The sequence below is a fragment of the Neopsephotus bourkii genome, unplaced genomic scaffold, assembly GCF_033783945.1.
Source record: "Neopsephotus bourkii isolate Nb327-2 ecotype Australia unplaced genomic scaffold, CSIRO-AGI_Nbou_v1 NB_107, whole genome shotgun sequence".
NCBI classification, from domain to species: Eukaryota; Metazoa; Chordata; class Aves; order Psittaciformes; family Psittacidae; genus Neopsephotus; species Neopsephotus bourkii.
In genome coordinates, this window is record NW_026900624.1 from 3,491,319 (window position 1) to 3,504,138 (window position 12,820).

At 36.4% G+C, this 12,820-nt stretch overlaps 1 protein-coding gene across 4 annotated transcripts in view; it reads right to left on the reverse strand.

Moving 5' to 3' along the window:
- Nucleotides 1-9,223: 9,223 nt before the first annotated feature.
- Nucleotides 9,224-12,820, reverse strand: part of CCDC91 (coiled-coil domain containing 91) — a 123,517-nt gene continuing 119,920 nt past the window's right edge. For all 4 annotated transcript variants that reach the window (XM_061358178.1, XM_061358196.1, XM_061358161.1 and 1 more), the window contains one exon: nucleotides 9,224-10,397. In XM_061358178.1, coding sequence (XP_061214162.1) covers nucleotides 10,275-10,397 — 123 coding nt within the window. In that variant the 3' untranslated portion in view covers nucleotides 9,224-10,274. The remainder of the gene's footprint in view (nucleotides 10,398-12,820) is intronic.

Here is a 12,820-nt window from a genome sequence, read left to right on the forward strand (position 1 = left end):
ATTATAACAACAACCCAGCATCCTAAGACAGGGGTTTAGATTTACAACGCAAAATACTTTCAACCTTATGCAAGAAAGTTTCTTAGGGAAGTGTTTAAATTCCTTTTCACTCTCTCCACTGGGTACAAACAGAAGCTACAATTCTTTTATAGCAACAAATAAAGAGAAATCAAAACCAAGTGTGCTAGCTGGTGCTGACTCATTATTCTTGCAGCTCCCTGCATGCAGAAATCTTGTACAATGAAAGGCCAAAAGCTCCTTATCTGGGGGATACTCCTGTCTCAGAATCCTCATACTAAGACCCATGAGTCCAGTCGTAGACAAAAAGAGCATTAAAAGATCATTTGGGTTATGTGGTTATTTGTTATTTTCCTTAGCATTTTACCTCCTGGGATTCAATAAATAGATCTTATAAGGGGGAAAAAAGGTTTCCTAGCACTTGCAGTTTCAGGGGAAAGCTTGACTATTAAGGAGTTAAAAACTGTAAGGCGCACTATAAGAGCACAATAATTTATTATTAAAATGACTAAAAAACACTCTTTTAAAAATATCTGAAGATCTTGGAATATTTGATAATAAAGTTTGGCTATTTCGGATTTTATAGCATTGTCCAGCACATACATGTTGGGGCACTATCTTCCTGGCCATTTAATGAGGCAAACACAAGGGTAGAAAGTAGTCAGATCCTCAAATATGTCAAAAGAACTGCATACATCACCTCTACCACAGCTAAATCTAAAGCTGAATGATACATGATGCCATTTCTGCAACATGTGCGAATAGAAAAAAGTGACCAAAATTTGGTAGTGATGACAGCAACTAATATTTAGCATCCTGCTCCTTTTTTATAGGAATCTGGAACAATATGGCATGGGAAAGTGTGAAGGGAGGGGAACTGAGTTATATAGGGATTTCATTATACCTGCCTATGCAAAGGTGAGCAAAGGCCCTTGATTTACTTACTTTTACAAGTCAGGATAAAATTGATCCTCAGGACTTCCATAGCAAAAGGAATGAGACTACTTCATGATCTCCTCTGTCTGGACCTTGAAGTGGCTGTGTTATTTGCTCTTTTTAACATGAACTTGTTTCACATGCTCTAGAGATAATCAAAGTCACCTTTGAAATTAAAGAAATCTCTAAACTTAGAAGGAGGATGAAAACCAGTTTTGTGAGTAATTCTGTCTCATCAGCCAATTTTAAGTGCAAAGGGCACTGGTCTCTTGCTTGAAGACATGCACTAAGATATGTAAAAAAATTTTCATTAAAAGAACAGTGAAAATCTTCCTGTACCAGCAGTATTCTCCTCTGTGCAAAGATGTATCAGAAATTTTCACTTATGAAACAGAAAATAAAGATCTTTCCATACAGTCTGTTCCCTTTCGGTGTAATATCTGTAGTGCCTTTAATATAATGCACAACAGGCAGCTAAGTAAAATTCAACATTAAAAGGCCAATACAGTAGCATAGCATGTCAGGAGCCACTGCTGAGTATAAGATGAATTGTCACTGTGCAGGTGTGATAAAACATTTCCCTCTAAGACTCAGAACACATTATAGTCCATGTAAAGTAGGGGAGTTCTCGCAAATTTTGAGTAGGTTGACAGATCTGATGAGAGAAATTGGCAGGATGACATCTTTGAAGATGGAAGGACCATGTTCTCAGGTGGACTCAAGGCTGGAATGCTTTTCAGTATTTTTCTCTTTCCTTATCAGAAAATCCTTTTTAAAACGTGGTATAGTTGATTTTCACCCAAAACTCCATTGACAAGAAGGCAAGACATTAGCTAGTAACAATGAGCAAAATCCTGGCCCTGTTGATTGACAGCAGGGCTAAAATCCAGTAGCAAACATTGGTCAGCAAAGAAAACATCTGGTTTGGATTGATTTTCATAAGAAGAAGTATTTTTCAGAGCACTATAAAAAACATAACTGACCAAGAGGCTTAGTTAATAAAACCAAGCAAATTTGGCACCCCAGTTTTGTCTTCTTTAAAGGAAAATAATACGCATTTCACTGAGTTCCACAACAGAAAGTTTAGAAAGCATAATGTAGAAAACATTTTTTAACTTGTTAATTGATATTTCAAAGCTTTGTTGTGGAGGCAGCTGTAATTAAATTATTCATAACACCATCAGGATACAAGGCACATGAAAGACTCTAATCCACTTACTGATTTTTTTGATTGAAGCACAGCCAATAAGAAAAATACTAAACCATCTAATTGATCCACACAGTTGTGCTGTGTGATTACTTTGTGAAAACAGCATGCACTTTTGGATGCTTGTGCATCAGAACAGGTATTAACATTTGGCCCCGACATGCAATAAAGCAGTCAACTATCCATGTGAATCCTTCTTAAATACAGTGGAGGATGACCTTGTCACCCCCATCTTCAACTCACTTGTTCTTTGTACAATATGTTGAAGAAAAATTAGCTTGAAAACTGTGCATGCACATATGACTATAATATTTGTGGATCTGCTCGAGAGAGTTCAGAGAAGGGCCACAAAGATGACCAGAGGGCTGGAGCACCTCTCCTGTGGAGACAAGCTGAGAGACTTGGGCTTGCTCAGCCTGGAGAAGAGAAGGTTCTGGGGAGACCTTAGAGCAGCTTCCAGTACATAAAGGTTGCCTACAAAAAGACTGGAGGGACTTTTTATAAGGCCGTGTAGGGATAGAAAAAGCATACTGGCTTTAATTTTTAAACTGAAAGAGGGAAGATTTAGGTTAGATATTTGAAGTTCTTTACCATGAAGGTGGTAAAACAGTGGGACAGGCTGACCAGAGAAGCTGTGGCTGCCCCTTCCCTGGCAGTGTTCAAGGCCAGGTTAGACGGGGCTTGGAGCAACCTGGTCTAGTGAAAGGTGTCCCTGCCCCTGGCAGGGGGTTGCAACTGGATGAGCTTTAAGGACCCTTCCAACCCAAACCTTTCTATAATCAAACTGAGTGCAATTTGATGTTGATCCTGCCTGTAGTTATTGTATTCTTCTGGGTGGCCTTGTAATTCATGAACTGTGTAACTACCAGTCTTGTGTAGACTTTCTCCACTGCTGTCTTGAGCTAATAGGAATTTTTATTCCAAACTCTGCAAATTAAAAAGCATTTTGTCTGAGACCTGAACACATTTCTTATTCCTAAGAAGATGAATAGGTGATATATTATCTTTAAAGAAAGGACCTGGATCCCTTTCTGTTTTATTTGGCAGACATTTAAAGACTTCTCCATTGTGCATATGTTTGTTTCTAATATTCTTGTGACAATCAAGCAAGAATATGTTCATCATCCTGATACAGTAGTACCTCCAGCTTCTCTCCAGAGAAGCTCCCAAAACATTCTGTCCAGCATGGCCAGAAATTTCTATTGACATCTGTGAGACTAATGTATTTTGGTCTCAACATGTCAGCCTTGCAATGCTTTTAAGCTTTACAAAGCATAAAATTATTTTATTTTGATATCATTTTGAAGTTTAGATTCTCATGTAGTGGCATTTTCTGAGAGATGAGACCTCCTGTTTAAATTGCCTAGGTCCTGACAGAAACCACTATTAAGCTTAAGAAGTTTTGAGCTGTGAAACCAATTTCTCTTTAAACTGTGTAGGTAATATGTGAATCTTCACCATTCTTTTTTCTTGACTTGCTGTCTGTTTACATCTGAAAAGTTTGCAGGTTCAGATGAGTACTTTCTAAAGGATTCAGAAGCTCCTGTATGCACTTTCCATTTGAACCTGTCACACCTTTTTATTCTGCGAAATCACATCTTTTCTTACTCTTTAATATACCATCACATTATAAAAGAGCACCTCTTTGTTTCTTCCTCGTCACCAAGACCTTCTCAATTTATAAATCATAATATTATTATTTTGGGTTTCCTGCATCTAAAGATCTTGTTCTTTCAAACAACCTTGCCCTCACTATCAACAGGCTATGGAGAAAATAAATTCCATCTAGCTCACAACTCCTTTTTTTTTCACCATTATACTTCTAAATGTTTAAGAATGTTCCTCTTTCCCTAGGGCAAGAAACATGTGGAAAACCCCTACAGACACAGAGTTGGAATATTGTATATGAGCAGTTTTCTGAAATAACTATGCTTCCCAATGTCAATGTTTTTGTTTCAGACCAAGTACATTTCTGTTGTGCATTTCAGCAACTGCTGAAATCCTTGGTCACTGACACTCCAGGACAGGTTTTAATTCATTCTAACAATAATCCATAAAAACCCCACAAGACGCTTTCATTTGTATGACTCCTTAACCTTGACAAACTATTAAGGTTCATCCATCTTTTTATCAAAATACTACCCAGCTGCGAGCTTCATCAGTCAGTTGAATTTGCAGGAGATAGAGCATTTCATAATGACCCCATTTTCTTTGTCAAGTAAGACTATTAGCAAAAGGGATATACAACAAATAGCAGTACTTTACATTTACCTTCATGTTTCCGTTACTGTAAAACTTCATACTAAAATGGACTGATTAATATCTTTGTGACAGTTATTATTTTTTAATATATAACTGAATGTGTTTTTTTCTAGTTATTTCAGTAGAGAATACCAATAAACCCCTATTAGTTCTGATGTGCTAAGGGAGAAGCAACTTATTTGATGAGAGTATGAAAATACATTCTTCTTAGCAGTAGTATAACAATAAGAAGACCCACATGTCCCCTCACCAAGGTTTTTAGCCAACAGTTTATCCCCCTTGCCCACCACACCATGAACAGAAAAAATGCTGACATTATCTCTTGAATCTGCTCTTGAAATAACTTCTCAGCACATTTCCAGAACCATATAAAGCTGCACACTTTACATTCATTGTAGTAAAAGAGAAAAGATGACATTTTGAGCTGGAAATAGCCAACAGAAGAATTCCTGATGGCTTCCTGGGAGCCAGAGCTTCACAATCCCTCTCTAAATGCGTAATCTATGGTCACAATAAAAGAGCAGGATGTTTATGTAATGGAATTTTTGAAATTATTGCCACAAAAATAGAGACTGGCCATGTATCATCACGACCAGACACCTTTCAGAGAATTTACGTAGAAAGATTGACGAGAAGTCTTAACTGACTCCCTAATTTGGTAAAAGTACAAGAATGGAAATGCTCTTCAAAGCACTCAGCAAAAACTATTCTGTTTCTCCCTTGGCTAAAGGGCCTCCTACTGTTACACTGTAGAGGGGATCAGTTAAGACAAGAATTCTTTTAAACTCAGAGAGGTGCAGATCCCTTTGGCTTTTGTGAGAAGACGAAATATTTTAAATTCCAGAAAGAGAATGAATGTCAATGGCTTGCCATCTGATGGTGATCTATACCTATTGATACCGATTTATTACCAAACCTGGAAAAAAACAGTGAAATATAAATTTGTAGCATTTTGTTATTAATTGTATCTTTAGGATATGTGTATTAATGAAAATCTCATTATTTTTACTAATGTTCACTGTCAAACTGTTTAAAAATTTCATCTGAAGAAAAGTGGAATGCTCTGAGTGCTTATCCAATAATATTTTGTGCATTGTATTATCCATGCTGGACAATGGAAAGCACCTAAAAAGTGCTGATTTTGTAAGTAAGTCTGAAATGTGAGGAGTTACAGACAATATAAACAAATGAGAATCTCTGATGTGTATTAAAATTATTATAATTATACAGCTTATAATAATGGATAAAGTACTGATACCACATCTATCACAGGATATTGTTATTATCATTATCATAGATGATGAGGATAATAAGTGATAATAATCACAGGAATGTTGTATCACTGAAAGGTGATAGAACAAGTTTAAAATACACACTATACAATAAAGCAGATCAATAAGAAAATATAATTTTTATTTTCTGTTGCTAAATACTATGTTATCACCAGCACCTACAGTTATCTCTCCCCACTTTCAGAATATTACTACAGGTCTTTATAATGTAATGATAGCAATGCTCACATGGAAATGTCAACACTATAACCTACCACATGGCAAATGGCATAAAATAAGACTGACTTTTTGCTCCATGCATAAGGGAGCCTGGTGAGGGCATTTTTAGCTACTACATCACCATGGCAAGTGAACTGCTTAGGTAACGTCTACAGTGAGAAGTCTACACACCTCAGGGCTTTCCTTTAGCTAATGAAGCATACGCTTTCAAAGGCAAATACAAAATTTGATCCAAAGAGAGTGCAATTTGGATGGTTGCCCCATGATGTTCAGCCTTTCAAATGTGACCCAGATTCAGCAGCAGCATTATTAATTCTATGTAGGCTTAAAAATTAATGAAGAAAACTGTGCTTAAGACATACTAGGAGATGAGCCATCAATTCTTGAAGCCTTAGAACAGTATTTTTGGGCAGATCACAGACAACATTTGTTTCATTATTTCCTGCAACCATATTGAATCGAATCAATGGTCCAAATTATAGCCATGTAAAAAGCATTTTCTAGGACACTGTTTCTCTGGCGCATATAATCCATTGATGAGAAACGCATGCCACACATGTTCTAAAATCTTCCTATACAGTACTCAGAATGGCCATGCAAAATTCAAGACACTCTCATCCAGAAGTTACTCACTCCTGCAACAGAGTTTACAATACCTAAACTAGTTAGAGGAAACTATCTGCTTCAGGTTGCTCAGTGTAGGCTGCAATGCAGCTGGGTAATCAGGAAGATGGTGAATGGTTAGTCAGATCATGCTATGCTCTGTGCTTTAACACCTACACACCTGGCATCAAGAAAGCTAACTAGCTGGAATCTAGATTTGGTATGCCCCAATTCAGGTCATTTTACGTTTGCACTAAGTGCATCTGATAACTGTACTGACACTATATTATACATGATCCAAAATTGAGCATAAAGTATATCTGTCTCCCTGTTGAACAATTTTTATTGGTGGCTATTTCCTGCTAGGAAACAAGATGAAACCTTATCACATATTTCATCCACCCAAAGGGTGGGAAAATATGTAACTTCAACCATGTGGACATAGAAAATACATAGTGGAAGAGGAGGGTCTAAAGTGCTATAAGGGAGTTTCAGTGTGAACACGAGTTAGGCGCTTTAAGGTCATGCCTACATGGACAATTTCAGACAGTCAGGAATTAACATAGTAATTTACTGAGCTGACAGGACATGAGGCAATTTTTGATCAGAAGCCAATGTAAAGATGCAGAAAAATCTCAGAAAAATACTAATGCGATCTCAGACTCTGGAATGACTACTGCTTTTCTTTGTTCTGCCTTCTTATGATGGAGTGAAGGAATTCAGTGCTTCAAGGAATTCAACAGACATTTGTCAATGAGATTCTCAGAACAAAGCATAAAGTCAAATATTCCCATATCTTAACTATAGACAACATACAAAAACTGTGTGGCAAATGATTCTTTCTTTGCTAATGACTTGTACACCCATAGTCTCAAAGCTAATCTGGAATTCTAAAAGGGATACGGAGCAAACAGAAAGATACAGAAATATAGCATAAATGTGTAGGACTGTAAAATACCACAGCGTTTCATATTAACTTATTAAGCTATTAGTTACAAATCCCACTGGTTTGGATCTTCTCTGTTCTAGACCATCAAGTAGAAGTGTTAAAATAGAAAGGGCCTGACTGACACCAATAAAAGACAGGTATATACACTTATATATTATGTGTGTGTATACATATACACAAAGACATTATATACACTGCATCTACTGTTACCCTGTCTTTTAATATATGTAATCATATATATATAAAACATGCATTATATGAGCTTTGGCGATGTTCTAGACTGCAGGCTCACTACCTTGAATATTTTAGTCCTTGCATTTTGATTACAAGGATTAGTTCTATGATTCTTGTTTCTCCCATCAGCCTTGCCAAAATTGTTACATACCTCAGAGGCTCAGAGGCACACAAAGTTCTACCCTGTAGGTCTTGACCATTCTCATATATCATTCTTCTGTCTGCATGTAGGAATAAAAAAAGTAAAACTTCCAGGAGCTAGATTGGCTTCTCCCTGCCTTCATCTCCCCTCAGGTTTACACAAACCGTATTCTTCTATGGTTATGCAGAAATAATGGAGAATAAAAATAAGCTTTAGGTCTTTGGATGCTATGTGGGGAAGGTGGAGGTTATTGCATGCTATAAAGCTTGCATATTGGATAGGTCTTTTTTTCTGCTGGATAACTAAATTTCTCCCCTGATACATGGTAGTTTTGAATGTAATCCAAGCTCCTAACCTGATCTTGCATGTCTGTGGTCTAATTCTGCAGTTTTGTTTGCAGGGTGGAGAGAAAGACTAAAGCACTAAAACTATCAAAATGTTAGAAAAAAATACCTGCAGTAACAACCACAACATTCAAAGGCTGAGATTAAATAATATGTGATGTTCTAATGGGAAAGATACACCACAGTTTGCCAGTGAAATCTTTCTGACTCCAGTCATAAACTCTTCCAAAAAGTGCTTTTATATACTGTTGCAAGTCAGAATACAAGCTCTTTAGCTGGAGAATGCTGATATACCACTAAGGATCTGGATTTGATGAGGAACACTTTGAGGTCTTCGGTAAAAAGAAATACTGTTTCATGTACGGGCCTAGAAGTCAAAACAAAAATGAAGTTCATCTAGGAACCTGCTCATGCCACATTTCCACAATCAGACATAGATTGTGAGACAGCATTAGATAATCATTTTCATTTTACACTGCCTTTACTTTCCAAAAAGCCCCATTGAGACATATGTGCTACCTTAGCTGCAGCTGATAATGACAAAATTTTCACTGACTTAGTGAAATAAATAAGTAGTTGACTCATTAGCACTCAAGTAGTTTTTTTGGTCTGCCAGAAGTAATGGAAACTTATCAGTCAACCAAGAAATATCAGAAAGAAGCCTGGCTTTTCATCCATTTGAAGGGTGAGGCCATCAACTTTTAAACCCAGCATTATTCTTCAGTGAACCTCTGCATACAGAAGATAAAACCTTTGGTTTTCATGATGAAAATGAAGCACAGAAAATATTTATATGCAAAAATAAACTCTCTGCAATACGTATTTCATACTGTCAAATACACACGCAACCATTTGGTGTTTCCTTGTTATAAAAAAAGCGTTTTACGAAAAGTGACTGCTGATGCAAAAAAACCCAGCCAAACAAAAAAAACCCCAAACACCACTGAATAACGTGAACCACACTAAAAATGCCCTTAAGTTTCCCATTGAATCACAAGCTCACCATATAATATGAGATATAATTCTCAGTTTATTTACATTCCTAAGCACAAACACTTGTTTCCTTATTTCATTCAGAAATCTTTTATAACTAAGGTGCCAAAGCTACAATCAGTAGAGTGCAGGCACAGAAATTTCCCTCCATGCTGCAATTAGCAAGCCTAGAAAGACCTACAACTTGATCCGAAGTCCAGTAATGTCATTGAGGAGTTTTTCTGCTTCCTTCAGTGGGTTTAGAAAGGGCATCTGAGGTCAGCAAGCTGCACTCCTTATTCTGTCAGAAATTCCACTGAGGCAGTACAGTATCAGTCTCCACATAATTACATACATCTTCTTCCTGAAACTGAGGTCAGTCACATTAATCGTACTTTCATGAGAAAATGACTTTTGGAATCAAACTAGCTTTGTAAAACAAAAATAAAATACATATTATGCATTGGTTATGGCAATGTTTTGCACTATTCCAAAGAGATGCACTTTTTAAACTTTTCTACTACTAGTGCTGGAATTGTTTATAAATGACTAAAGAAGTGCCCACAAACACTCTTATGTTTCAGGACTGATTCTTCTGTTATACATCAAAATTAGGAAGAAATAAGAAGCTCCTCAGGCTCACCTGAAGAAATGCACTTGGGCATATAATTTGGAAGGAGAGATGTATTTGTATCAAGTCACTTAAGTGTTTTTCAACATTTTTTATAATATCAAAAATTCTGACAAACTACATCAACACTATGCCAAATTTGAAACACACACAACAGAAATGTTTTTATCATTACTGCAGTTATCTAGAACTTCAATCATGGGCTAGTAGAAAATGTAATGAAAGGAAAGTCATAAATAAATCCATTTTTTTTTTCTAGGGAATTTTTCCTTCCCATATTTGCAATCTAATAATAGCAGTAAAATAAATAAATAAAGAATATAATCCACAAATATTTCTATCAAGCATAGTTTCAGATCAATCTTGAATCAATGATACAATCCCAAATGATTAGAATGTATTCATCATCTGCTGTATTGAGATTTGCAAGTTCACAATCACACTGTATCAGCGGTACTGAGAATGTCAATCACTGTTTTCCTCTGTAGTGGCTGGCTCTTCATTTAATAAAACACCTAACTGTTTTTGTGCACATGAGAGGAAAAGTTCCAAACTATGCAGGTTTCTCTGACGGACAACTTGATCGAGCTGTTGGGATGAAAAAAAAGAAAAGATATATCAACTTTAAGTAAACCTGGAAACAAATGACAGCATTTGTCAGCAAGAATTCAACCATATTCAAACCCTCAAATTCAATAACCAAATGCAACAACAACAAAGAACCGGAGTAACTTCTATGTGTGTAATTCAATAACAGGTTTTTTTAATGAAATATTTAGTTTTTTTCAGGAGGAAATGTACATAAGGCTAAAAGTAACCTTCCAACAGCTGTCAAATTCTACACAAGAAATTTGGAAAAAATCAACAGCCTAGCTGCTGAACTAGATAAATCTCCACAGCATCTTTTAAAATTACAGCTGTTGCTTTTATGAAAGATGCTGCTTCTGCTTTGAAATGAACACTACGTATAACTGGATATTCAGAAATTCAAAGTGTACTGTTAATATAGATGGCAGCATGTTCAAATAGTTCCCAGAGGAAAAGTGGCAATATTTTCTGCCTACTTTGTGTACTCCAGCCGTTTACTAGAATCCCCTATTGTCAAACAATGTGAACTATGTACTTGCAGCAAAGACAATGGCCCGTTCTTCCCCACCAAAAAGATAGGAACAAAAGAACAAGATGTGGGGGGTTGCACCATAGAAATAACATAAAAACATAGTTTACTAAAAGGTATTTGAATTTTATTGCTATCATAACATCAATAAATAAAATATAGTTCAGAATCCCTTTAATTTGAATTCTAAAGTTCAAATGTTAAACAATATCATAATTGAGAAATGTTTTCAACTTGAGTGTCCTTTAACCAGCTGCAAACTCAACTAAATATACATATTACAATGACATCGGGTTAGAGTGAAAGTAGTGGTACAAGGCCAGTAAGATGAAAAAATAATACCACTCAAGAGAAAGGAAGCAATGGAATTTAGAAGAAGTTCAACTCTGTTGTACACAGGTCCATAAACAATGCGTTGAACTCTAACACAAGGAAAATGCCAGTGTGAAGCCACCTGGCCCTGGCAGACTAGAGCAACTAGTCTAGCAGTCTAGTGGCAATTTTATGCAAGTGATGCATTTAAAAAAATATAAATATATCATGCCTCATGTATCTAGCACTGACAGCTTTAATTATAGGTTTCAACAAAAACTCTGATCCTATAGTATCATTCTGCACATGTACGCGCATCATTCAGCAGCTGATCAGTCACTTGAATGGGGATCTTGTTTTATAACAGATATACTCTAGAAAAATATTATTACAGAATGCAAGGCAAAGTTAGTGTTACCTTCCCACTTCACTTTGAATATGCACTCAGGGTATAGCTGTAGTGATGTGACTGAATATACAAAGGGAAACATTTTTATGATCCTGTCCTTTGCTGTTCTTTAAGTTCTTCTAACACGGAAAACCAGGCTCCGGTAGTTTGTGTATTTTGGTATTTTGCTTCAACAGAGATGAACGTGTCAAATCTAGTCACGAGGAGAATACACACATATTTTCTAGAAACCACACAATCACAAAACTCTCCTTCAGTAACATGTTTGCATGTACTTCTGCACATTTCCAGCTGTTGTGCGAATTTTTACATCTCTTAGCAAAAGCAGACACTAGTGCTCCATACGTGGCCCCATGTGAACCTAGCCCACTGATTTACAACAGATTTTAAAGCAAACCTAGTTCAAATAAATTTCAGAAAAGTCTGCTCTTGATATATTTATGTATATAATAGTATATAATAGCAGCTACTGACAAGAGGATGAAAAGACTTGGAAACAGCAAACTAAGCTCTAAAGAAGCTGTATCTAGAAAAGACAGTCTAGAACAAATGAACAACATAAAGGCACTGCTGTGGTGACGCATTTCTTCTGATTTGAAAGGTATCTTGCCTCCTTTCTTCCCTCTGGTCCAAAATATAAAGGACATTTTGCTGCTGAGTAGCTTGCAGATGTTTTTGTGCTCGTGTTGCATACTCCTCTGAGGAATGGGGAGACATAGTGTAATTCACATATTATCATCTGTTACATTTTAGCAAAGAACATGAGAAACCTCTTTCTCTAAGCATATTATGTCATCAAATTCTGTTGCTTCTGGTAGATATATCAGTTGGAGTAGCTGAGCATGAGAATGATTTTGAATGGCTTCCCTTTATTGCATGTTATATCATCTATACTCCTAGATAGTTTGTTACTGAGCTTTGACCAAGAGCTTTGGTTAAACTGTTTTCTTGCAGCCTTTCCTTGCATATTATGCTTTGAAAAGATCAAAGTAGCTTGCCAGATGTGTGTTGTGATATGCTGCCATTAACTTGCTATACCAAGGTAGCAATCTCAATTGTGTATGGCTAAATTTATTTTACCATTTACTAATGTAAATGTTTAAGTGTGCAGTGATTGGCTGCAATATGAACAAAACAGAATTTACTGGGGCTTGAGAAACATTTTAAAAGTCT